Here is a 25,216-nt window from a genome sequence, read left to right on the forward strand (position 1 = left end):
TAAATCCTCTCTGGAAGATTTGGAGAGGGACAGACGCACATGCTGTTGAAGCATTGCTGTGATCACCTGCGAGAAAAGTGGAAACATTTACGATGTGAAATCACTTCAAGCCCCCTTTGTTAAATGTGGGAGGACTTCAAAGATTGTCCATTCGAATCGTATATTCAGAAGAAGATGTCAACTTTTCCTTACCGTTTTTATGTAATACCTCACTTAGTTGAAATCACCCTTGTTCAATCCACTCTCGGGAAAGAGTCCTAAAATCCTCACAAACGTGTCCTCTTCAGGATGTTGAGTGAATTCTCCCTGAGCAGCTGGGACACTTGTAGTTCTCTACAAACAAGGTGGAACGGCTACATGCATTGGCTCAGCTGAAACAACACTGCTCTAAATTGCATCAAGCCAACCCGAAATAATCTGAACACTATATTCCCCCTATACTTCCCGACCAATGGTATTCATGAAATGACGACGTGCGCATTCAAGTAGCAAAGTGAACCGGGATCTGAGTGACAGGACTGCAGTAAATCGACAGCAGTCCGCTCCCTGTGCGCTCTCTTCAGCTCTACTTGAATTCAGTGCGCAAAATCCTCCACTCCGCGTCTGGAGACTCCAAGGTCGGCGCGCATCCGTGAACCTCAGAACCTCCATCTCCGTTGTGGTCTTGATTTTTAATAAAAAACTGAGCACTGGGTCCAACAGCAGCCAGGGTGAGGCTTGTGATTAATGAGCGTGCAAGTTCATGTAAGTTTTACAAGCCTCTGGAACCCTTTTGAAGTACTCATTTAGCAATATGATTAAAACTATCTCGCTTCTACCAGTTTGTACAGTCCAAGCACATCAGGCAAAAGTGTTGTAGTGATATACTTTCTCTGAACAGCCAGACTTGAAGGCGGGTGAAATAGTCATAGACTGTGCATTAAATGCATATTTTGTATTAGACTCTAAAACATTCATGTTTCACTTAAGCTTAAGCTTAAAGCTTAAGAGAGAAGTTACCACCTTGCCTATTTTTCACCTCCGCATTCCAAGACGCTGCTTGAAGTGGACTTGCTTGTTGGATTGTTGGTTTCGGAGAGTCACGGAAATTGTTGGACACAACCCCACCGATTCTGTCTTCAAAAAGGTTTGTTGGGGAGGACTTTTAGACACTTGTCTTACAATTTCTTTCAGTTAAAGCAAACTCAAACTTTCAATTAAATCTACACCAAACAAGTTAAATCTTAACAGCTAAACAATAAGAAGGTTACATTTCTTATACCCTACGTCTGTTGGCAAACATCAAAATTGTCAGAAGCGGGACAGACACAGGCTGGCTACTCTGTCTATTTCTCTACTGCCACCGTCCATGTAGCTTATATCATTATTTTCCAAAAGGTGCATCAAGTGTTAGACTAGCTTTTCCAGATTTAACCATCCTGGAGAGCGTTTTCAAAAAGCTACATTGTTAAGTATGAGGGTCAAAACAATGAAAATCAGAACTGGCTTTCACCCAAGAATTACATTGTCGCTTATGTGTCATCACCCCCCCCCCCCCCCTCCAAAGAGGAGGGTTTTGGTTTCCTATTACAACTGGCTTCGCACGCCATCTGTCTTTTAACTTTGGTTGAAGATATACATGTGCGTGTGAAGGGAGTGTGTGAAAAAAAGAGTTGAAAAGAGTTCATGGCACGCACATCTATATTTTCCAGGGAAAGGACAGAAGGAGCAGCCAAAGTAAACAGAGGACTTTGCACCTCTCAACAGGCAGTAAGACCTGCAAACTTGCACAGCCACCATGACTTGCAAGTTGTTAAAGTCCACTGCTGGTGAAATGACATAAGAATAAAAAGAGAAATTGCAGTTAAGGTAAATATGATGAAGGTAATCAATTTTACTACTGATATCCCAAAAGACGCTCAACTTATTTCTGTGAACATATTTCATTTTTGGGATAAATTGTTTCTAGAATGCTTAGACTGCACTACTTCACATGCTATAACAGCAAAACTCAATCACAACTTACAATATAAAAGTTAAAAGTTGCACTATGTCACTTGTAAATATGTTGAATGATGAACACACAAAGACATGACAGGAAGAACAGGAGGTGAAAAGAAAATAAGCAAAGTCCCAAAAGAGAATGATTATCTGGAGTCAAACTCTGAGCCGGCAAATTCCACTTCCTCTGTCTTCCTGTGGTTATATAAAAGTCCGCCTGTAAACGCAACTTCCTGTTGAACTTGAACACACACAGACACACACACATAAAGCTATACCTCTTAACAACAGCTGCCACTAGCTCTTACAACGAGCAGGCTTGCACAACAGAAAGGAGGCAATGAGCAGCGGGGAGTGGTTTCCTGCACTGGGGCTGGTGGCCTGGCTGTGCTGCCTCAGTCTGGGTCCCGTTCAAGGGGGGAAGGTGCTGGTTATGCCTGTGGATGGGAGTCACTGGCTTAGCATGAAGATACTGGTGAAGGAGCTTAGCCAAAGGGGCCATGAGGTTGTTGTGCTGGTGCCTGAAACCAGCCTGTTGATCCACGGCTCAGAGAGCTACAAGACTGAGATCTACCAAGTGTCCTTCACCAAAGCTGAACTGGCTGCAATATTCAACCAGCTGCAGGAGGGAGTTTTCCTCAAGCCACCAGACTTCACAGATTTGTTTATCGACATAGAGCGTTTGGTTAACTTTACATCGATTCAGGGGAAAGGCTGCGAGAGTTTGCTGAACAACCAGCCTCTAATGAGTCAACTGAAGGGAGGGGGCTTCGATCTTGTGCTTACAGACCCCTTCCTTCCCTGCGGCTCCATCCTGGCTCACATCTTTTCCATTCCAGCGGTTTATTTCCTAAATGGACTTCCATGTGAGCTGGATACAAAGGCTAACAAGTGCCCCTCTCCTCCTTCCTACGTTCCTGTGCCCTTCACTGGTAATACAGACATCATGACCTTCCCACAGAGAGTCAAAAACATGATGATGTCCATTTTGGAGTCCTACTTGTGCAAAATGATGTATTACAACTTTGATGAACTGGTCAGCAGGTACCTAGGAGACAACCTGACCTACAAGGACATTATTAGTAATGGCGCGATCTGGCTTCTTAGACATGACTTTACTTTCGAATGGCCCAAACCTCTCCTGCCAAACATGGTGCTTATTGGAGGGATCAATTGTGGACAGAAAGCTCCTCTGCCAGCGGTGAGTATTCAAATAATGTATGACAGATCACATCTGGATTCACTTAAGGCAAATTGTATACGTGCTCTGTGTTGGGTCGGGCAAAAGCAAAACCCTTAGACGGTTATGTAATGAAAATGACAGTGAAAACCAGAAAAAAAACAAAAAACATAAGTTCGTACTACCAGGTGCTGAAAATATAGTAAAGATTTGGGCTGTTTATTATAATTGCCCAACAATTGGCTCACTACATTATGAAAGAACGGGTTTGTCTGCTCTTATGGAAGATTCAGTGTGTGGAATGTGAGCAAGGGAAAGCTGATTTATAGATTATGGTTAAGAAAAGAAGTGAGGGGCCCTGTTATGTTAACAGGAATCAAATACTCAAGCAAAAACAAAGGGTCGGTTGAAATAAGCACAGTCAAGATTGTGCTTCTAATATTATTTAATTGGTGCTGCATACAATGTTGAATGAGTTAATTCCTTTCAATATACTTTAAAGTAATACATCACAGCAGCTTTTGGTCACTAGATCTCACTTAACACGTTTAAAAATATATTTTTTGTGTCTTTTCTAACCCCCCCTGCAGGACTTGGAGGAGTTTGTGAATGGCTCAGGAGACGACGGCTTCATCATCTTTACCCTGGGCTCTATGGTGTCCAACATGCCCGAGCCGAAGGCTAAACAGTTCATTGATGCCTTTCGGCAAATTCCTCAAAGGGTAACAACAACCATTACAGATGAAATCACTTTACTGAGATTCAATCCAATGACCTGCATTAGTCTATGAATGAAAAGTGCTGCAGTGGTTGGCACCATCAAAACATGTATTATTTCTGTTTCAGGTTGTTTGGAGATACACCGGAGTCTTATCAGAAGATGTACCCAAGAACGTGAGACTTATGAAGTGGTTACCTCAGAATGATCTCCTAGGTGTGTTTACTTTTAACACAGACAGTGTTATGTATTAAAACATGCCATCGTGTATGTAAACTAATCAATGTACGTTAAACATTACCTGCATTTTGGACTGGACCTAAAATTGTTTCTGTGCTCCTCAGCCCATCCCAAAGCCAAAGCCTTCATCACTCACGGAGGTAGCCATGGTATCTATGAGAGTATCTGCAATGCTGTACCCATGGTGATGTTTCCACTGTTCGGGGACCAGGAGGAAAACGTAAATCGTATGGTGACCCGAGGTGTTGCAGAGAAACTCACAATGTATGATATGACCACTGAAACCCTATTGGCTGCACTTAATAGAATCATCCATGATAAAAGGTAAGACAAGTACACGTCAATTAAAGACAATAGTCACTCATTTTGTATATGTAAATCATGAAACTCACTATGAAAGAAAAAGCATTCAGTGTAACTCAACAAAACACATCCGTGAGCTCTAAGAAATGTGTTCCTCATAAAAGCCAAAAGTATTTTAAATGCAGAATTGTTTTTCATCCATGTTTACTAGCATTACGTTTTCTTCTTCTTTGACGTTGCTAGCGCATTTCTGCGTACCTTGGCGCATTAACACAACCCATATTACAGTGTACAGTGTGAAACCATTGACAGGACTTTGTATCACATCACATGTGCACGTGTGTCCTTCTGTGCGTGCACCAGATAAACCAAACAGGGACCTGCTCACAGAAATAACAACTCCATACGACCACTAGAGGTCTAAAATGCCACAGAAAAAAAAATTACTCAGATGAAATTTTGAAAACCCAATAACAGACGAAAATAGACAAATTTGACAATATATACTTTACACTGTAGTATGTAAAAGAATATGTTTTATTTTCATACTTTGTCTGTCAAGTCCCTGCACAGCCACGGTCCACCCACACAGGCGTTATCACATACTTGGAATTAGACTTCTTATCTGGACTGTGTAGGCATGTACAGGGAGTGCTTCTCCCTCACTCCTCTGTTTGTCATATGCACTCTTAACCTGTGAAGTGTTCTTGTTAATGAAAAAAAGTTATGTGTGTAGTACGCATTGTCTGTACTCTGTAGATTTAACAAATGTGCTCCTTCCTCATGACACATTTGCAAAGCCTATTTTTCAAAAATGTTATTACGAAGTTACATTTTTACACCCATGTTTGCTTTCTATGTTTGTTGATGCCTTGCATGAAACCATGCTTGTACATCCACCTCTCATGCTACAAACAAAACAAAGACAACAAATGTGCACCATGTGACCTGCAGGCATGTGTGCATACAGTGTCTTTGTGCGCATGCGCAAGATAATCAAAATGGGAGCCCACCCAAAAACGTTGCTCCATAATGCTTCTAGTAGTTAAAAGGGTTACCAATTTGCTTCTTCTGTTGTTGTTAGAAGGTGTCCTATCTTTAGACTGACATAAAGGTTTTGCATCTTATTTTAAGTTTCAGTAGTGTTTTAGGAAATAGTTGTACTTTCGTCTGTGAGGATATATACGGTAGACCGTTTGATGAACAGACCTGGAGATCATCCCATTAACTCAAAATATTACTTTTCCCCAGTTACAAAGAGAAGATAGAGACGCTGTCTCAGATACACCTGGACCGTCCTGTTGAGCCTTTGGACCTGGCTGTCTTCTGGACCGAGTTCGTCATAAGACACAAAGGAGCTGCACATTTAAGGATAGCTGCACATGACTTAAACTGGATTCAGTACCACAGCCTGGATGTCTTGGGCTTGTTTTTCATAATTCTGGTCACTGTTCTGTGGGTGACAGTCAAATGCTGCATGCTCTGCACCCGCATGTGTTTCAGAAAGGGGACGCCAAAGAGAAAGCGAGAGTAACGAGTAAGCGAGTGTGTGTGTGTGTGTGTGTGTGTGTGTGTGTGTGTGTGTGTGGGCCGTGTAATTGTTTTGATGATTTTATCTGTAATACTTTTTTATAACAGGCTACACAAAAAAAATCTATTTTGGAAAAAATACACTTTAGACTATTGTGATTTTGGGCAATTTGAATAAAGTTGAGTTAAATAGTCACTACTTTACTTTGGAGTTTCTCCACCAGTTGGACTGTCCAGCACTGTGGTTGTGGGGTAAATGGTTTTACAGGCTGCAGGAGTTAACTTTGGTTATTGAGTGGGTGGAATAATTTACTGACATATCGCTAACAACAGCAGCTAATAGCTTAATTCGTACATTGCTTTGCTGAATTAGCCTGCTAGCAAGCTAACAACGCGCAGAATATGGGGCTTGACAATTATTCCCATAAAGAGGTTTGTTAAAACTACACTGGCTGGTGTTGAGAATAATAACTGATAACTGATTAAGAAAACGACAACACATAGGCCCAAAACACAAACAAGCATTAAACGTTACACCTCACACTGTTAATGTGCTCATTGCTTAGAAATGTATGTGGAAAACACTGAAGAAGGTCAAATACTCCAGACAGAGCATTCTAGTGTCTGTCTGTACAAAAGAAGAAGTACAGTGACACATTGAAGGTCAGCTTAAGGCCTATTCCGCAAACCACAGGATATTAGAGTAAAAACAATGTCTGGTTAGCCTCGAGATTAATATGAAAACAGAAACTAGGACGGTTGGGCAGAAACTAGGACGGTTGGGCGGGAGACCCAATTTTGACCTCCTGATAGCCAACGACAGTTAGCGGAACCCGGCCTCTGTTGATATCACAACATGCACACACACTGATTGCGTATACAGGAAGGAGATGGAATCCGTGAGCCTGGAGGGAGTGGACCTCCCTGTGCTCCAATGAGGCCCTCAGAAAGTCTAAACCAAGAGCCGCCTCCAACAAATAGACAACCAATCATGTTCTGATGCTTAAACAATAAATTCTGCTGCGCACTCTGTTTAAGCGCCTTTTAGCTGTTGATTTTACAGCGTTACTAGGCCCATGCATGTTTAACTGCTGGGTAAAATACTCCTGTTAGAAATCAAATAAATGTTCTGATTGCTTAACTGAATTACAGAGTTTTGTCTCATTCTCGGTCCACCTCAACACTGGCCAAGTGTGCTATTAGTGTAATATTTTGTTTGTTTGTTTGTGGCCCCAGTTGCATCATTCACAGGAAATTTCATTATCTCCTCTATTTAAATTAGCTTTGTCCACTTGTTTAACCGAACAGTTGACAGATTCTTCATATCAACATCTTGGGTGGATTATCCCCTGGAGAAATGCAATGCCTAATGAGGAACACAATCACTGTAAAGGTCTGAGCTGTACAGCCTTTAATGCACCTGAGGGCACTTAAACAGATGGCTGACTGTTATTTACAAAGAGACACGTTTGTGACCTTTAGTCAGTTACATGTGAGACGGTCAGGCTGCTTTTAGTTTGCTGTCAACCAAAGCTCTGTCATCATACGTCATCTAAAAGCCAATTATCTTACCGTATAAAAATTGTTTATTTCATTAACATGAATGTAAATGTCTTATCTCCACACTCTCTCCACCTTTTTGACGCAGGTGTGGATGTATTGTAGCTTCTGCCTGGAGAAGCAAAAAGACACTTTCAAAGTGAGCAGAATCTGCAGTCTGTGAGCCGGAGAGAAATTATGTGTCATCTTGTATTCTAACTGGTCGAGTTTTATTTCATTTGCCTGTTCTCCATCAGAGAGTGGTGTTTGTTGTCCGAAACAAGAAGAATCTCCCCATTAAACCTACTTTCAGAATGCATTCAGAGGCAAAAATAAGTGTTTCCCGGAGATTGTCATCACACATCATGAAACAAAACTGTTTAAAGTCAGCTTTGATATTCATGGCTCTATTGGAGCAAAATATGTAAGATAAAGATACCATACATAAATTGTGAAATTTGGCCTGAGGGTGTCATTTTAGGTGAATCTCCTTTTGCTGGAAAATATAATAAAATCTGTGACTTCTACTTGTTACACGGTACAGGTACACAGTACATACCAGACACTTCACTATTGCCACCATTTTAACATCTTATGTTAGTCTTTATTATTTTTGGAAAAATAGCTTAGCACTAAAAAAAACCAAATGGTTGCTGAAGGTCCGTGCATGAAGTACAATTAATTTGTCATTGTTCATGTTGCATAATGAACAATGTCATTTTAGGGGTATTGCCTAATCTTATTTTACTTGTGTTAATGCAAATATATTCTGCTACGTGAACAGAGAATCTTGCCTGAAAATAAATCAATTTATCAGGAGAGCTAAATTTAATGAATAATCAAATGTATTAATAATGAACATACTATATAAATGTTATTAGGTCATATTTCTGCCACTTTCCCACAACTGATCGTGAAGATATTCACCAATGGGCTCAAACACTGAGATTATCTGTATGTAATTATTCATTTTATTATCAATTTATTGATTTAAATAAAGGCTTCTTAAACTGAATGTTTCAGGCTATAGTGTTGAGACTTGTGATGAGTCTGACTGATTTTTGACTTTATTGCTGGCTTTGTTGTCATGACAAGCAATCCCATGTAAAATCCTTCAAGTGTGTTTGCTGTTTGCACTTTTAACTACTCTACATACAATAAAATACATGAATAAATGAAAATATTTTTGCAGGATAATCCGCTGGCCTCTATAAAATAAACAATACTGACATATTAAGTGTCATTTACGTGACATAAAAAGCTGAGTTTGTAGCTGTTGAAATGAAGAACGACTACCTGATGTCCTCCATGGTTCAATTGCTGGTCTGACATCAGATTAATACTGGAAACATCAAAGCCTGTTTCAGCTCCACCTATTCAAACGACATGCGAGAGTACCTTGTATGTGCACTTCTGTGGGGTAAACAAAAAGGTGAGGATTGCCATCGACCCTGTTCAACTACTAGACAACCATCTGTTCCAGTATCACGTTAGCATTGGTCCATTCAGGCCAGAATTTAGATAACCTTAAAAAAAAGTGCACAATCCAGAAATAGTTGCTCATCTCTTCATTGTAGGGTTAGGGCACAATGTCCTCAGCTGCAATCTGTCTCATGCTGCTGTGCCATGCCACATGTATTGTTAATGTCACCTCCATCTTTAAGGTATTGTGTATTGCTCTGTTTGACTGCATGTAAGGGTGAGGGTGAAACAAACCACCCTGAGAGTGCAAACACATTAGAAATACTCGCATTAAATGACTGTTCCTGAAAAGACAATGAAGCAGCACCACAATGGAAACTTTGAATGACCTAAAATGTTTTCTACATGCTGCTGACTATAATTCAAAAAACGTTTTTTTTTAAGTCAGGTGAGGTGCTGGTAGACAAAAGTTGTTCTCCAGAAGACTTAGCGATAAGCAATAACAATGGCAAATCTCTTCAACTTCACAATAAAAGTGTATTCACTGACCTGCCATCGTACCTGGTAGTATCGCTTTACACAGAATACTGGGAGTTGTGATGGTTGTGATAGGAAGGGAATGCCATTCCTCATAAGCAATAACATGTTACAGTGCCAGAAGGAAGGTACGTGTGCTATATGAGCACTGGGCCTCTGATTTTCTCTCATGTGTATTTTCTACAGACAAAACGCCTACAGCTCCATCTATTGGTCAGTAGACAATAAGTCATACCAACCAACATTTTGGTTTCATGTGTTTAATAATGCTCAAGTCATGATAACTTATCAAAAAGGCATGTGTGAAGGGTTAATCAGACATTTATCAACATCCCCAGACCAAGAGTGTGACCAAGTATACCACAACATTCTCTGGTATTTTCTGCAGTAAAAACAAAAAGAAATTGAGGACTAATATTAGCTGCTTAAATGGACTTCTAATGTACCCCCAGATATCACATGCAGGTTCAGAAATCCACAAAGTACCTGAGGACAACGTAGTCCTGCGAAAACACCTCCAGCAGACAAGTGCTTGGCTTATCAGGATCAGTAAAGTGCTCCAAAACATTATTATTATTGTTTATAGCCTCTCTTAACACAGAATTTAAAATCAGTGAGCTTTACTCACACATTTTGACATGTATGTCTGTTTTTAAAACACGATTCAAATTTTGGCCGAGAAAATACATAAGCGATAGAAATATAGAGCATTATGTCTGTGTGAAGTTCAGTGTGTGAGGTGTGACTACCTAGTTTCCACTCGGCCATTTAGCATCTACCTTAACTCTCTTCCTTTAGAGGAAATGTAGCCTATGATGAAATAAGAAGGGAGCACATTTGTGATAGCACACAGTAAATATGGACCTTTCAGATTTTTGGGGCAGGAAATATAGATGGTACCAGCACACAGGACCTAAACTCCTGGTCATAACTTTGTTTATTAAAACTTTCTATGTCTTTTTTTTTGTTATTCATTATTCTTTTGTCAAGGCACAAGGACACATACAGAGTTGAATTCAGTACAGCGCTTCACATTTAAATTGTTGATGAATTAGCAACAATGCATGAGCGACAAGTTGGCAGTTTTATCTAGTTTTATTGAGTGGTCTCATGCTGCAGTCAAAAGAAAAAAAGGTGTGATCTCATTTCTTCTGTGCAACAGTGACACCTGCCCACAACGTTTCCGTAGTGGGAGTTAGAACATTGACTACAAATAATGGCAAGGGGAGCACTTCAGCCACACTGTTCATCTTCTACTTCTGCACAACAACCATGATGCGCACGTACTGCGTTATCATTGTCTTGCAGCTGCTCTCCCTCACGGGTAAGATGAGACTAAATTTCTTTATTGCCGGTGGAGACGTGACTATATAATAACAGCCGTTTTTAGGGATCATAGATGATCTTTAAGAAGCCTTTTTATTGTTTGTAAAGTTAAAACAAAGTCTTTAATTTAGCTTCTTTCTTTGTGTAATAATAAAAAACAATGATTTGTTTGTTTGTGTTTTGTAATCTGTGTATTAATTTACCTTCTCTCTCTCTATATAAGGGGCCTCTGCGAGTGGCATAGTGGGTGGGAAGGTCGCAAAGCCTCATTCCAGGCCCTACATGGCATCACTCCAGTTTGAGGGCCAACATTCATGCGGCGGAATGCTCATTCGGGAGGACTTTGTTTTAACGGCAGCACACTGCAAACAGTGAGTTTCATATGAAAGAAATGTCACAATCAATTAACAAGTTCATGGGTACTAATTATTAGCATTTAAAGTGTTTTATTCCCATCGCTGCATACTTGTTACTTACAAAGATATGTTGGTTATTACTTTTAATGGTTTTTATTTGAAAAAATGTAATGTTGTACGAGTGAGTATCATTGTTTAAGTATAACTAAATATTTTGACATTAATTGTGCACTTGTTTGTCAGACCTCGCACAATGACGGTGGTACTTGGAGCACATGACATAAGCAAGAAAGAGAAAAGTCAGCAACGGATCGAAGTGGCCGAGTACCATAAACATCCGAAATTCACTGGAGAATACGATAATGATATCATGTTGCTTAAGGTAAACTAAAACTGTGTAAAAGATCATATCAAAACTTGTGTGTGTAAAAGAAAGCCTCTGCAATGTATTTTGTGCACTGTAGTTGACGCCATCATCTCAGTTTCATTTTTTTGCCACGTCTTGTACGGCGTTTATGCTGCACATGGGGGTTTCACACATTTGCACTGAAGGATGTGGGTGGTGAACTGCTCAACATGCTTCAAGAGGACATGAACACACATCAGAATGTCTGACAGATGGATAAACTGTTTTCATGAAATACACTGTTCTCTTTCACAGCTAAAAAACAACGCCAGTCTGACGAGGTATGTGAAGGCCATCGGACTGCCTAAGAAAGACGGGAAAATCCCAGCCAACATCAACTGCACCGTTGCCGGCTGGGGCAGAACCGGTGCCAATAAGCCGCCCTCAAATGTACTGAGGGAGGCCATGGAGAAAATACAATTCATCTCTGAGTGCAAAAATAAATGGCAACAATTCTTCAATTCTGAGCAAATGATCTGCACCAAATTGGACAAAAAGATGGGAGGGGTTTGCCAGGTAATCTAACAGTATTCAAAGCAGGACAGCAAATAAGTAACCGACCATTATACACATCAAAATACATCAATAATGCTGAAAACAAGGAGAAAAATGTTTTATTTTATTAATCAAAAAGAAGTGCAATCGTTTTTTTCAATCAACTCTGTCTGTTGTCTTTTTCTTAGGGGGATTCCGGGGGACCACTTATCTGCAACAGTAAGCCTCAGGGTATAACGGCTTTTACCCTGAAAGATGATTGCAATAATCCCAAATATCCCCACGTCTTCACTAAAGTCAATTTCTTTCTCCCGTGGATTAAGAAAGTGATGAAGTGATTGGGGAATGTTGCATGAGCCACGGATCTGAGGCCACGATCATTGTCCTTTCCTCACTTGCTTATTGAACAACATGGCAAACATTTAGTGAATCAATGGTCTTGGTTTTGAAAAAGAATCCATGAAGCAAATGTTTTGCATGTGAAAAAAATGACAAATGACAAATGAATTGGAATTAAAAACTTGGTGATTTAACACAAATTCTCACTGTTCAAATATAGCATGTGCCTCTTACCTTTTAAAATAAATCATCTTACTATAAAGCTTGTTTCTTCATTTTTGTGCTTAACTCCCTTTTGCAAAGTTTTGTCAACTATGTACATATGTATCTTCATCATTCTATTAGTAACTCATTATATTTAATCTAATCAAATTATTATAATTCATTAACAAACATCCCAACAGATGACAAAGGTGAGATTAGCGGGGGTGGAGGAAAGTACATTAGTGTGATTGTTTACTTGTGGTGTTAGAGCCCAGACCACCACCACAGACCACAGCTAGCGTCAGTCATAGTGCAAACTTTTGAAGTTGAACCGTTTTCTGTCTGTGAAACCCGCCATCTGCAGAGAAAGTGAAAGAGACGTGCGGTTTTAAAAAGGAACAGTCACAAACTGAATTCCTATCACCGACACAGAAATAAAGACTGGAAATGTAAAACTCACCTGAGTCGGGTCTCTTGTGAAATATCTCTTCTCTATTACCTGTTAAGGAGATAGAGATTGAGAGGCTGAGAGGCTTTTTAAATACAAAACTCACATATGCACATTGAAACAGACAACTTTACACTAAAAATGTTAGAAGTTACCCACTGGGTACAAAACAAGAATAAAGGAAATTACATAATTTTCTTACTGCTGTCTGTCAAGTATCTTTACATCATACATAATGCCACACAATTAGGATTACTGTTTAAGTATGTTAATCTACTAAAGAAATAATACCCTTTAAAGTAACTATGCCTACTTGACAAAGTCAAAGTTGTTTGAAATGCTGTAATATTCATGTTGAAATTCAATTTACCAACAAAAAGGAATTGTATACATATGCACATATATACCCAGAACTGTGGGTTCCTCACCTTGTCAAAGAACCTGCTAAGCTTCACTGCATTGGATGTGCCTGCAGCGAGGTATCTCGGGTTGGTGCAGTCCTGGGAAAACAAAACAGCACTTCAGCCACAAACCTGAGAGAAATTGAGTCTTTTCTTTCTTAGGGGAAATCTTACAACTGCGTGTGTACAGTGTGTTTGTGATTGTAGCTTCTTTCAAATTGGTCTGATGCCGTATGTTTTTCTTTACATAAAAAAAAAATAAATAAACAATCCTGATAAAGATTGAATGAGTGCTCAGCTCTATTATCAGCTCTATTATCCAGCAGTGCTGCCACTGTGGTGAGAACGAGAAGCAGCTTTGTGCTCTCGTTTTGTGTATCAGACGCCAAAATACCACCGAAGCGTTGCAGCTTTATTTATAATGGTCTTGTTATAGTCAAACAATGGTTTTGTGGAACATTTCTGTTACAGAGACCAATGTTTGAATGATATTTTAACACATAGATGAAGCCAGTAATGTTACAGATTACGTTTAAAATGGGCTTAAGATCAGAGCCTGTAGGAATTAAAAAGATGACCTACGAGATTGATCTCCTCTGCATTGAAGTCTTCAGACAGGAAGGCCGTCCGTGTGAGAACTTCATTGCGTTTGGTCTCTGCGATCTGGTCAAACTTGGTGCCAATCAGCAGCAAAGGCACCGAGTTCTCAGCAAACTGCTCTCTGTCGTAGTCACTGCAGGGAGGAAACAACGTGACCTCAGGATCCAACATTTAAACTCACAATGTAATATATATATATATATGTTACACCCCATGAAAACAAACAATACCATGACACGTCTACTCACCCATTTGAGACGATAACTCCTGTTGGAGAAGAATCCTTGTTTAAAGCTTCTAGTGACCAGCGGTAGAGATTCTGAGACGATTTCTTATTTGTTAAATCGTGTACCAACATAATTCCTGGGAGAAGAGAAGAGAAGAAAATAACACACCTAAATATCAGCAACCTTAACGATTCCAGATTTCCTTAAATAATCATGTAAAATCGTCTTTACCATTAACTGAATTGTAAAAGACAGCTCTGGTGCTTTTGATACTGCTGGCACTGCCAAGAGATCCTCCGACATCCCAGAGTTCAATGTAGTAGGTTTTCTCTTCCGGGGTTCCCTCCTTATAGTCCTGGACCTGGAGTTGAATAGTTATTTTAAACCTTCGATTATTTTGTCCTCTGAGCATCTGTAACATGCGACTGCTCTGCTAATTTCTATCTGACATGAGTGTTTTGAATCATCGGTGGAGGAAAGTAACGAAATGCATTTACACAAATACTGTAGTTAAATACAATGTTCAGGTACTTGTACCAAGTATTTTTTGCTACTTCATTCTTCTACTCCACAACAATTCAGAAGCAAATATTGTACGTCGGAAAAAAATACCCGCAGCACCATTTTAGACCTTATCTCAATCAAGCTTTGTAAATCAGGTGTTCAACCTGCTTACCCGAACATCCACAGAGCAACCAACAGTCCATGATGGATTTCCTAACACCTGATTCTGGCACAGCAGATGGACCAAGGAGGACTTGCCCACCCCTGCAAAAGATAATGTGGGTGAATGGATCAGTATAAACTCATGCAATGACGTTTTTTCCCCCTCTAGATCATATTCTTTGGCTTTCAGTCTTGATGTAATAGTTACTACTGCTGATTGCAAGACAATAAAGACGTGGTTTGCTTGACACACGCCTCCATTGTAAAAACAGTTCAGTGTAACATATCCTCAGTTCCTATCAAAGCACGATCAGTAAATATCTTTAACGAGCTGTTGGATGTCACAATTCGGCATTTGCCGGTCCACCTTTACTCCTAATTCAACAGTAGACTCGACCATGAAGCTGCGTATGCAGGTTTACAGAGTAACTACTACACTACTACATACTTTTAAAGATTACAAGGGTTGTAACGGTTGATATTTACCCAGAACAAACGTATATATATTTACAAATATGCATTCAAGTTCATGTTAGAGTCTGAATGGTATGAAACTTACCGGAATCTCCTAAAACTAGTACTTTTACCCTGTCAAGAGAAGCCATTCTTGTTTTTGTGACAGCGGCGTCCCGGAAGATAATAGTGAAAACTCCGCCCACACATATTATTTGTCTAATCTGATTGGTTCCCAAGAAAATAAGGAAGAAGCAGAGCCATACGTCAAAATGTATGTCGATCAACTATCCTTTGCTCCTATTGGCTATTGCGTGCAACTGGTACGCCTTTGTTATGGTTCTGGTATTATTTCCGGGGTTGACTTCTCAAGTAAATCATGAAGCATGCTAGCTAACCTGAAGCGGTTTAAACATTCAGAAGTACAAATGTTTCAAGTGAGCTTAAGCTGTGTTTGTTAGAGACAAAGTCGGCGATGACCTAAGGAAGCGGTGGCTTTGTCGTATTGGTAGAACACACCGTTAAAGAGTAAGTTATCGGCCAGGGTTGGTGTTAACTAGCTACATGTTGGCTGCAACATTGAGTTTAGCTAAAGTTAGCATACGGCATCATCTGCGAGCTAGTCCGCTAAATGAAACGATAGCCGTAAAGTGCTTAAACGTCAACAGCTAAATATAATATCCTTACTATTAGTTATGGTCGCTGCTAACTTGCTGCATTAGTCATGGTGATATATCTTTGTTTGAGTTGTCTAATGGTAAGATAATGCGGATTTAGGCTCAATTCTTCCACTTTCTGATGTCGTTTAATGTTTCTCGTCCCTTCAGAATCGCTCAACAGTTCTCATCTCTCTCTCTCTCTCTCCACAGCACAAGATGATAGAACCAGAGGTACTGACTGAGGTTCCTGCAGCACTGAAGCGGCTAGCCAAGCAGGTCGTACGGGGTTTCTATGGAGTGGAACACGCCTTGGCCCTGGATGTGCTCATTCGCAACCCGTGTGTACGAGAGGAGGACATGCTGGAGCTGCTCAAGTTTGATCGTAAACAACTGCGATCAGTACTCAACACCCTGAAGGCAGACAAGTTTGTGAAGTGTCGCATGAGAGTGGAAACGGCCCCCGATGGCAAGACAACAAGGCACAACTACTACTTCATCAACTACAGGTGGTTATTATCTGTTTTGTTTATAGAGTAAACATTGTCTTTTAACGCCTGGGGAGAGTTGTGTGTGAGACTGTGTGCTTTTCTTTTATCAGCCCATGTCAACATCTTGAATACTATAAAGCTTTACCGACCTGCTTTTTTTTTTTTTTAGGGTCTTGGTCAACGTGGTGAAGTATAAATTGGATCATATGCGACGGCGCATCGAGACGGATGAGCGAGACTCCACCAACCGAGCCTCCTTCAGGTGCCCCTGCTGCTTCTCCACCTTCACGGATCTCGAAGCCAATCAGCTGTTTGAACCAATGACAGGTAAACAATCAAATTATCTACCACAGTGATTTTCAACCACACCAGTGCACACCAGAGCTAAGTAATCCAATACTCTTCCATGCCAGTGGGTGGCAGCAGGTAGAGCAATAATGACCGTGTTAATTTAAGACGGTTGCGGTGACGAACAGCGATGGAGAAATATTTGAAAAGGAAAAATGCAGACTCTGAACTGGGCCCCGGACAACATTCTAACCGGGATGAAAAGCCGAGTGTGAGATGAGCTTTTCAAGCATGACTGCTATTAAAAACTTAGAGCTGTTGGGGAAGAGCTTCGTGTTGCCTTTCTTCAGTCTCTGCCAGGATATCAGCTTTGTGTTCATCTAAACATTGAGGGACTTGTCATTAAATTGTCAGCATATATGCTGTATTATGCTACAATGTGTCATTTTGTGGCAAAAATGTACCACGGCTCAAAAAAGGTTGAAAACGCTGATCCATCAGGCTATTAGTTGTTGGTTTTTTTATGACCAATGCCGTTCAATTTCAGTGCTGCCTGATAATGAGGCCGTGTCTGTAGAAGACATTTACTGCTCTCTCATGACCACACTACCACTGTGCAGTTGTATGTGCTTCGAAAGAAAAATCAATCGTAGATGATTAAAAGAACACTGAGATGTGCTCTCAAAGACCCGTCGACACCAACATCACTTGCACAAGACGAGGTTTATGGCAGGGGAGGAGAATGAGCATCTAAAGCCATCTGTGTTCCTGGGGATGAAGCCCATTGCAGGTTGTGGCTTCTTGCTACCAGCAAAAATAAAAGATTTAGAAAAAGGAAGAGTATTATAATAAAGAAGAACATGAGATTCAGTGTAGCTATGTCACCCGATCAGTACGTGATAAGTAATCTAGTCCATATATTTGCTAGTGTGGCTATTTACCCCAAATTAAACTGAGGAATTGAATACCTGGCAAATCTTTTGATTAGATGAGTTTTGGTTACATTTAAATGTTTTCTAGGTTAGGTTGTCTTCGGTAAAATTAAATGTTTCCAAATTGTCTTTTAAGCGTATTTGAAATGACTTCCTATCACAGCAAAAGGCCTGAAGCACAATCGTACTCTGATTCTCGCCCTGCCTCAATACGGGCTGGCAGCAGTCCAGAACCGTGCTTCAAAGTGGACATCACATCACTCACTTATCACCATTATGCTGTGTTTGACGAGTGAGTAAGTGAAGCAACCAGCAAGTCATCTTAGGCAGAGTGTGGGTGTGGACATGCAGAATTCAAAGGGAAGATGAAGCTGAATAACCATTAACAGTAGACGTAGACTTACATGCTTCTGAATTCATAAGTCGATTGACATAACTAAGACTTGACCAACTTACTTAAGTCGCCAGTGCTTTCTCTGTTGAATTTGAATTTAAGTTCTCCAGTTTCCTCTTGATTCAAATAACACATCTCCTGATTATGTCAGAGGGTCAGGTTGTAAGACTGGTTATTTTAGAATAAAAACAGAAGCATGTGGGCATATTCCCATTTTCAGGGATGAGTTGTAAACACTTTAGCCCCAAAATGCAACACAAAACTAGTTTAAGGAAATAAATTGCCCAATAACACCACACTGGATGATACATGCATAGCTTCTCATTCCCAGCTTCATGCTACTGTTTTGGAGCCGTCAGCATCTTCCCGGCGTCTTGCCAAATTCCTTTGCACTTGTCTCTTGTTTCAACATATCTCAACTGGTATCAAATGTGGCTGCGGAGGCAGTAACCCTGCACCCTGACAGAGGCTGACAAAAAGATTACCTGGAGCTCACACAGTGGTAGTCTGAGAGACCGGTGGCTTCTTCTTTACTAATTCCACCTGACATGTAGTCTCACTCACTCACTCACTCACTCATATATTCATTTCCCATTTATTGAAACTGAAATCAGCCAGAGAAGCAGATGGCCGAACATGGCCTTGTCTTACTGGTGGGAAGGAGGTCCCGAAGAGAAAGATCATTAACAGCAAGGCATTGTTGTTTTGGGTAGAAGTACACCTATTACCTGAATGTTTAATGGAAAGTGGAAGTGAGGTATCGCAGGATTGCTTCATCAATCATAATAGTGGACGTGCAGTAGTCCGCATAAAACCCTCAAATCACAGCAAATAGAGTGGTGGTATATTGTTGCACACCTTTAACCTCAATAACAGACATATACAGTACATCTAAAGATCAAAGGGCAACCACTCAGTGAGGAAGTGCTCATGATTATCCGTTTATCTGTATCTAGAGTCATGCAAGTGTGTTCATTTTTACTGACGGAAACCGCATCACATTCCCAACTATGCTAAATTTCTGCAAGTAGTTTTTTTGCAAAGTTGGTTTACAGCCTGCGGCTTTGGGCTGAAATGAAAAGCAGTGCCCTAGAACATCCCCCGTTGTTGTAAACGTATATCTGTCTTCACCCATAGGTACATTTCGCTGCACCTTCTGCCAGACGGAGGTAGAGGAGGACGCGTCTGTATGTACTGACGGCAGGACGATGGTGGCACGCTTCAATGAGCAGATCGAACCCATCTATGCGCTGCTGCGCGAGACCGAAGATGTTAACTTGTCTCAGGATCTGCTGGAGCCGGAGCCCGCTGAGATCCCTGCCCTCAAACAGAGGTCAGCGTCTCATAAACCTCACACTCTGCTTACTAAATACTTATTCCCCTCAGTCAGCCAGCCAGTCTTCACGAGTCAGCATTTTCACTGACAACAAATGGGATGTTCACCTCTGTCAACTGCATTAATGGCCTCACTGATATTGGTTCAACTTTAATAACTGTTTGTGCAATGAGGGAATTCAATTCTATTACACAGGAATGCAACATATTTAGCTTGAGAACACATGTGCACACTCAATGTTTCATGTTTAAACATGATAGTTTGTCAGTTTAAAGGATGTTTACTGAATCTTTCCTCTAGCCGTGAACGTGCTGCTGCAGCAGCCGGAGCGCACTTGGGCCCACACCGTGAAGCCTGGTCGAACAAAGGCTCGTCTTACGCTGACATGTACACCCAGAATGTGGTTATCAGCATGGAGGAGCAGGAAGACCAGCTGAAGAAGGCCAAGGAAGGCAAGGCACCGAAGGAGAGGCCCGTCTGGTTGACCCAGAGCACCGTGCAGGGTGCTTACAGCGAGCCCGACATCATCAAGAACAGTAAGTGAGAGGTTCTTACGAAAACACCCGTCAAGCACTAACCAGTCAATATGTAGATTTCACACTAATCTGATGGCAGAAGGTTTTTGCTTGTAGATAAATCACTTTCAATTTTGTGAGTTGAAGTATGAAGAATTGCTCTCCCGAATGCTGTTTTCACACGTCGTCATCTATAAATTCTATTGCCTGCTGAATGCACTGGGTTTTCCAGTAGTAAGATGATCGGATGGACAAAGACGAGCCCAATCAAGACCCACACCTTTCACTGCTCTTCTGTGACCTTAAGTTCCAATCCCTGTTCTGTTTGCAGTCAAAACGGGGCGACTACAGGTCAACCCAGGTTATCTCCCTCGGTCAGAGACGCTTCACCGTGCTATCTTATTCTGACATTGTTTCTCCACCCAAGGGCATGCAGCAATCGGGCCTGGCCAGACTCCCATTGAACCGTAATTGCTTAATTGAGATAATCAGGGGCCTGTTTAGTGCATGGCTGAGCAAGAATTTCTCATTAATAAAATCTATTCTGTGGAAATTGCAAAAATTATGCCTTCTGAATATCCTGTGTGGTCTCTGTGGATCTGTCTGTAATGATGATGTTGGAAACAGACATGACATCCGGAGATGACGTGGTGTACGTAAAGTACGCTAAAGCTGCAATAAGGACTGCTTGATGAGGCTGGAGCCTAGACGGGCCGACCGTGTCTTGCTGTCTGGTTCCAGGCACAAATTTAGAAATACTTAGCAATGTTTCGTAATGTTCTAAAAGTTCCAGAAGAATTAACAAGAACGAGTGATTTCAGAAGTGAATATATTTCTAATTTGAATGAGCAATTGTTTTTGTTTCCCCAGGTGGAGACGTTGCACCCGTAGCCCAGGACGGAGCAGCAGGTCACGGAATAGGTCAGGCAGATGAAAATGAGGAAGTGATGCGCGCCCTGCTCATCCACGAGAAGAGAGGTGCGGCAGCAACAGGTGGAGGCGGAGCAAGCGCTGCTACCAAGGGGTCGTCCTCCTCCAAAGCCAAAGCCAAAGCCAAAGCCAACGCCAGCGACTCGGAGAGCGACACCAGCGAATCGGAGGACGACTCTCCCGCAGTTCCCCCCGCCGCCGCAGCTGCTCAGCATCGGGTCGAGGAGGAAGAGGACGACGACGAGTTTGAGGAGGTGGGGGATGAGCCAATGGTGATGGTCGGAGGCAGGCAGTTCTCCTACCGAGAGGTCGGCCAGAGGCCGGAGCTAGTGGAGCAAATGTCTGCGCAGGAGAAGGAGGCCTACATTGAAATGGGACAAAACCTCTTCCAGGACATGTACTTCTGAACACACACTCGTGTGTGTGTGTATATATACACACACGTACATTCACACACTCATTATCAACAGTTTGATGGATTGGCTATGAGTTCCCCAAAGTTTACTTCTGCTGTCTCTCACTGTCAGTGATGACGTCTGAGAGTTTGTGGACACAACTTCTCAAGAACAAAACAAGATGCCGCTCAAGAAGTATTTACAGTTGGCTTTACGCTCTTGCGTTATAAGAACCAATGACACGCTCTGACTGTGTTGCCCAGGTGATCACGCCTTTAGTATTCTGTCCTCCAGTATTTTTTTTTTTATTCTCAGTCATTAGCCCAGAAGGGAGCTGCCCAGCAGTTTGTGCACCGAGTGCCAATTTGTTTTTGTTTTTGTTTTTGTTAATCTGAAATGAAAATAAAACGGACTAACAGGCTGTCTACTCCAGTTATGTTTTAAACGTGTTGTCCAGTCATGCTTCCCTCATGCATCTGACTGGCCAGATGTGCTTCAAATGTAATCAATGCAGCTGTCAGTATAACACTGAAGGATTGAAGCTGCTGCTGTGCTGCTTTCACGGGTAGAAAAGGCGCTGGGTTTAGTATTTTCTGTTTTTCAGATCAGACCGGATGTATAAGCTACAAGAGAAACGAGAGGATAGGGATGAACTGTAGCGGTTTACAGTAAAACATTTGTTACTCTGAACAATGTGTAATCATAAAAATACTGCAGTACAGCAATATGCATGGACACGCATACGTAGACACAAGCAGTTCAGAATGTAAAAGTAAGGGGGCACTGTGACATCTGTCTTCTCACATAGTGAACAAGACAGACTCTAGTTAGTGTTTGGAATTATACTAACACTCAACTATACCCCAAAGCTGTTTACAGGAGGGCCTCAATGTTCCTCACCATGCTCATGTGTCTGGATATGACTCCATGCTGCAACATGGACCGATGTTAGATCTGATCTGTTATCAGCCGTTTGCTACGAAGGGCAGAGTTTCTACCATTTTAAATGAGCGTTCCTATCAAACCATCTAAGCAGCAAAAGATATGAGATGTAAACCATGATGAAACGAGGGGAGTGCATCATTTTGAATTCAGTTTTTTTTATTCTTGATTATATTAGCCTCATGATAATACATTTTACATTTCTCCCTCTGACGCACACGTTAGACGCATAGTTAAACTAATGTGATGCTCTCATTGCAGTCAACTAATGTGCTTATGTTCCCCACTGTAAAAAATAGTTTTCACTATTTGTGTGTTACAAATCCTTTCTTATACAGCAGCAGTTAGGGAAAGTAATGTTTCACTTATCATAAAATAAGCTGTGCAGGAATATTACTGCCATCACTGATACTCAGATGGTGGTGCTACAGGGTTTGATTTACCATTAAAAAATGAGCTGCTCAACCTGATAACAGATTTCATAAAGTAAAAAAAATCTGATACGCAACAAATGACACAAATACTACCCATTGCATCTAATGCGTATCCAAATCTAGTCGGACTCGTCAGCGTGTTATTCTGTAATCAAGGATGGTGCAGCTATTATAGAGGCCGATGGCATAATCAAGATGATAGACGTTCATATGTGGAAGCTTGATTTCAGGAGAAATTGAAGGAAAGAATCCAGGGCAAGATTGACAGGCTCTGGGGAAAAACAACATGCAATAACATTCCACTCCGTTGTGGTATCCTCCCAGTGAGACCATTCCTGTCTTGTCTGGTCACATCCGGATGACAGTTATTCACTGAGGCAGTCCCTACGGGGCAAACACACTCTCAGTTTTCCTCCAGATGTGCTCCAGCTGGATTTAGGCTATTTTGTTATGTGGCTTTCCAAATACGGACTGCTTTGATGTAACCTCAGTAACCCACGGCACTGGGTCACCTTCTCATAATGGGGGGGGGGGCAATTTACCCTCAAATCTAGAGTCTGAAAACAGACGTGAACCTGGCATTTACAGAAAACCGGCCTTTTCAAATACAATGTTAAATGTTACACCTGTGATGTCATGGGGCCTGCTGAAGCGACATCACCCCTCTCTCTTCTTTTTGAGCAATATATATAAAAAAAAATATCCAATTATTGGCTGTAATCATTTCACATGAATCATCACAACTCTAGTGTGTGATTTGATTGTGCTCTAGTTTCACATTTACACCCTTTACACTCGCATAATGTAAGCTGGATTTTCATATGAATTGCAGTGTGATTCAATGAACAATACATATATAGCTGACTTTAAAAAAAAGGTAAGTCCATAAACACTAAAAGGGTTTACTTCCTCGAGAGCATGTATGACAGCAATGCTAATAAACACCTGCTCATACACAGTATTACATGTGTAAAGTTAAACTTTTAGTTGCAGCTGAAGAAAGCTAATTAAGTGTGCATAAAATGGCTTTTCCTGAACCTGAATATCAGCCCTCCAGACTTCCGGACATCAGTCAAAGGAACTGTAACATGTCTGAAGTGCTATCCATTATCACGTCAAGTCTGCACCAGTGCTGGGCTGTGAAAGATGAAATCATACGGTATATCACACCTTAGTCATAGTCATATACAATCAAGCTGGGGCATGAAAGCTGTTTCTAAAAATCCAAAATCATTGAGAATCAACACCTGATGGCTCCACTGAGGTTTTAGCCTCTTTTAGCTCTTGTTTTGGTTTTAAATGTACCGTGTGTTCTCACACCAACACCCTGTAGGCAACCTTTTCTAGCAGAAATGCTCGGATGAGCGTGTATGCTACCTGCCCATTTCCAAAGGCAGACAGGCAAAGTTATTAAGTGGGTGGTGATTGGCGAACATAGTCCATTAGCTTAATACTCAGACATTTATCTCAGGAGATGGTTAGAGTAACAAACCAGTGGATAATGCATTTGTCAGGTGGCCTGATGATTGCAAATGAATGCTAATGGTTCTCCACGTCTGAAGTGTAAGTAGGTAACGACTCCAAAAGGCCAACGATGAATTCAAAGCAGCTTCAAGGAGATCAAGCTACGAGATAATTGCCTGAAAAACAGCAGATAAGGTTGCACTGGTGAGCAGTGCTTGGTGTTGATAATGTAGTTCAGATACTATTATATTATATATCATTTATATGTGACCACAGAACATCCTGTTCATCATGCTGGAGGGAAGCACTGGTGATAGGTACACCAAATCCTGTGTATTAGCACGGAAAAAATAAAATAATCTATGGGCGCATTAGATGGTGAAAATGTCAAGCTCTGCAGAGAAGCTTGGTGAGGCCTGACACCTCTGGCCCCCTACAAGTCCATATATTCCTTTTAAGTTAGAGGATGGACACCTGTAGGGCAGAGCCTCAAAGGTCAGGATGAAAACAGGACCTGGCCTCATTAAAGCATATCCCGCCCTTCCAGACAGCTCAATTAAAACCTAACCTCATGCTGTGCTATTGATCTGCCAAGGCAAGCCTGAGTGTGGGCAGATAGGCTGGGTTAGGAGGGCGAACAGAACTCAGTCGGGAATCTAAAAGCTGTATAAAATCATGGGACCTTGAGGATCTGATATGGCGTTAGTGAGAGGTGCTAATAGGTTAATGTGCGTTAATGAATTTAAACAAATAAATATCAGATGTAATGTCAGCTCTCTCCTGTGGACGCTTTTATTGTTGTGTTTTTCCCCTCTGCATTAATGTTTACTGATCGGGACACAAATATTCATAAATGCATGTGAGCTCATTTGTCTGCGAAAGAAAGAGAATAATTGAACAGAGGCGGAGTCAAGGTTGACATCGAGGGAGTGAGCGGAATTTCACTGGGACAGGATTTGGAAGGGTGTGGTGTATAACAGTTTTGTGTGTGTGTCCGTGTGTGTGTGTGTGGGCGGAGACTCTCAAAAGGCAGTCGTATGACTGATGCTTCACGAGGTTTGCCTGAGAA

The 25,216-nt window shown here is 41.2% G+C and overlaps 4 protein-coding genes across 4 annotated transcripts; 3 read left to right on the forward strand and 1 right to left on the reverse strand.

The window, feature by feature from the left end:
- The first annotated feature begins 2,099 nt into the window (after positions 1–2,099).
- Positions 2,100–7,097, forward strand: LOC142969536 (UDP-glucuronosyltransferase-like). Its single transcript, XM_076109491.1, has 5 exons — positions 2,100–3,181; positions 3,751–3,882; positions 4,007–4,094; positions 4,223–4,442; positions 5,673–7,097. Exons 1-5 carry the CDS (start codon positions 2,321–2,323, stop codon positions 5,953–5,955), a joined length of 1,584 nt encoding a protein of 527 aa, XP_075965606.1. The 5' UTR covers positions 2,100–2,320; the 3' UTR covers positions 5,956–7,097.
- Positions 7,098–10,603: 3,506 nt separating this feature from the next.
- On the forward strand, positions 10,604–12,633 carry LOC142969547 (granzyme G-like). The gene is made up of 5 exons (XM_076109504.1): positions 10,604–10,773; positions 10,999–11,146; positions 11,375–11,513; positions 11,793–12,053; positions 12,221–12,633. The coding sequence occupies exons 1-5, from the start codon at positions 10,722–10,724 to the stop codon at positions 12,368–12,370; spliced, it is 750 nt and encodes a 249-aa protein (XP_075965619.1). The 5' UTR covers positions 10,604–10,721; the 3' UTR covers positions 12,371–12,633.
- Positions 12,136–15,560, reverse strand: rabl3 (RAB, member of RAS oncogene family-like 3). The gene is made up of 8 exons (XM_076109517.1): positions 15,477–15,560; positions 14,928–15,019; positions 14,483–14,612; positions 14,273–14,387; positions 14,007–14,157; positions 13,452–13,523; positions 13,036–13,074; positions 12,136–12,933 (listed from the first exon to the last, which is right to left on the reverse strand). The coding sequence occupies exons 1-8, from the start codon at positions 15,520–15,522 to the stop codon at positions 12,877–12,879; spliced, it is 702 nt and encodes a 233-aa protein (XP_075965632.1). The 5' UTR covers positions 15,523–15,560; the 3' UTR covers positions 12,136–12,876.
- A 168-nt stretch (positions 15,561–15,728) lies between these two features.
- Positions 15,729–21,728, forward strand: gtf2e1 (general transcription factor IIE, polypeptide 1, alpha). The gene is made up of 6 exons (XM_076109529.1): positions 15,729–15,898; positions 16,240–16,535; positions 16,687–16,844; positions 19,269–19,464; positions 19,768–20,003; positions 20,853–21,728. Exons 2-6 carry the CDS (start codon positions 16,246–16,248, stop codon positions 21,317–21,319), a joined length of 1,347 nt encoding a protein of 448 aa, XP_075965644.1. The 5' UTR covers positions 15,729–15,898; positions 16,240–16,245; the 3' UTR covers positions 21,320–21,728.
- Positions 21,729–25,216: the final 3,488 nt, after the last annotated feature.

This window comes from Anarhichas minor, unplaced genomic scaffold, assembly GCF_050575085.1.
Source record: "Anarhichas minor isolate MPS153535 unplaced genomic scaffold, ASM5057508v1 ptg000004l, whole genome shotgun sequence".
Taxonomy (NCBI): domain Eukaryota; kingdom Metazoa; phylum Chordata; class Actinopteri; order Perciformes; family Anarhichadidae; genus Anarhichas; species Anarhichas minor.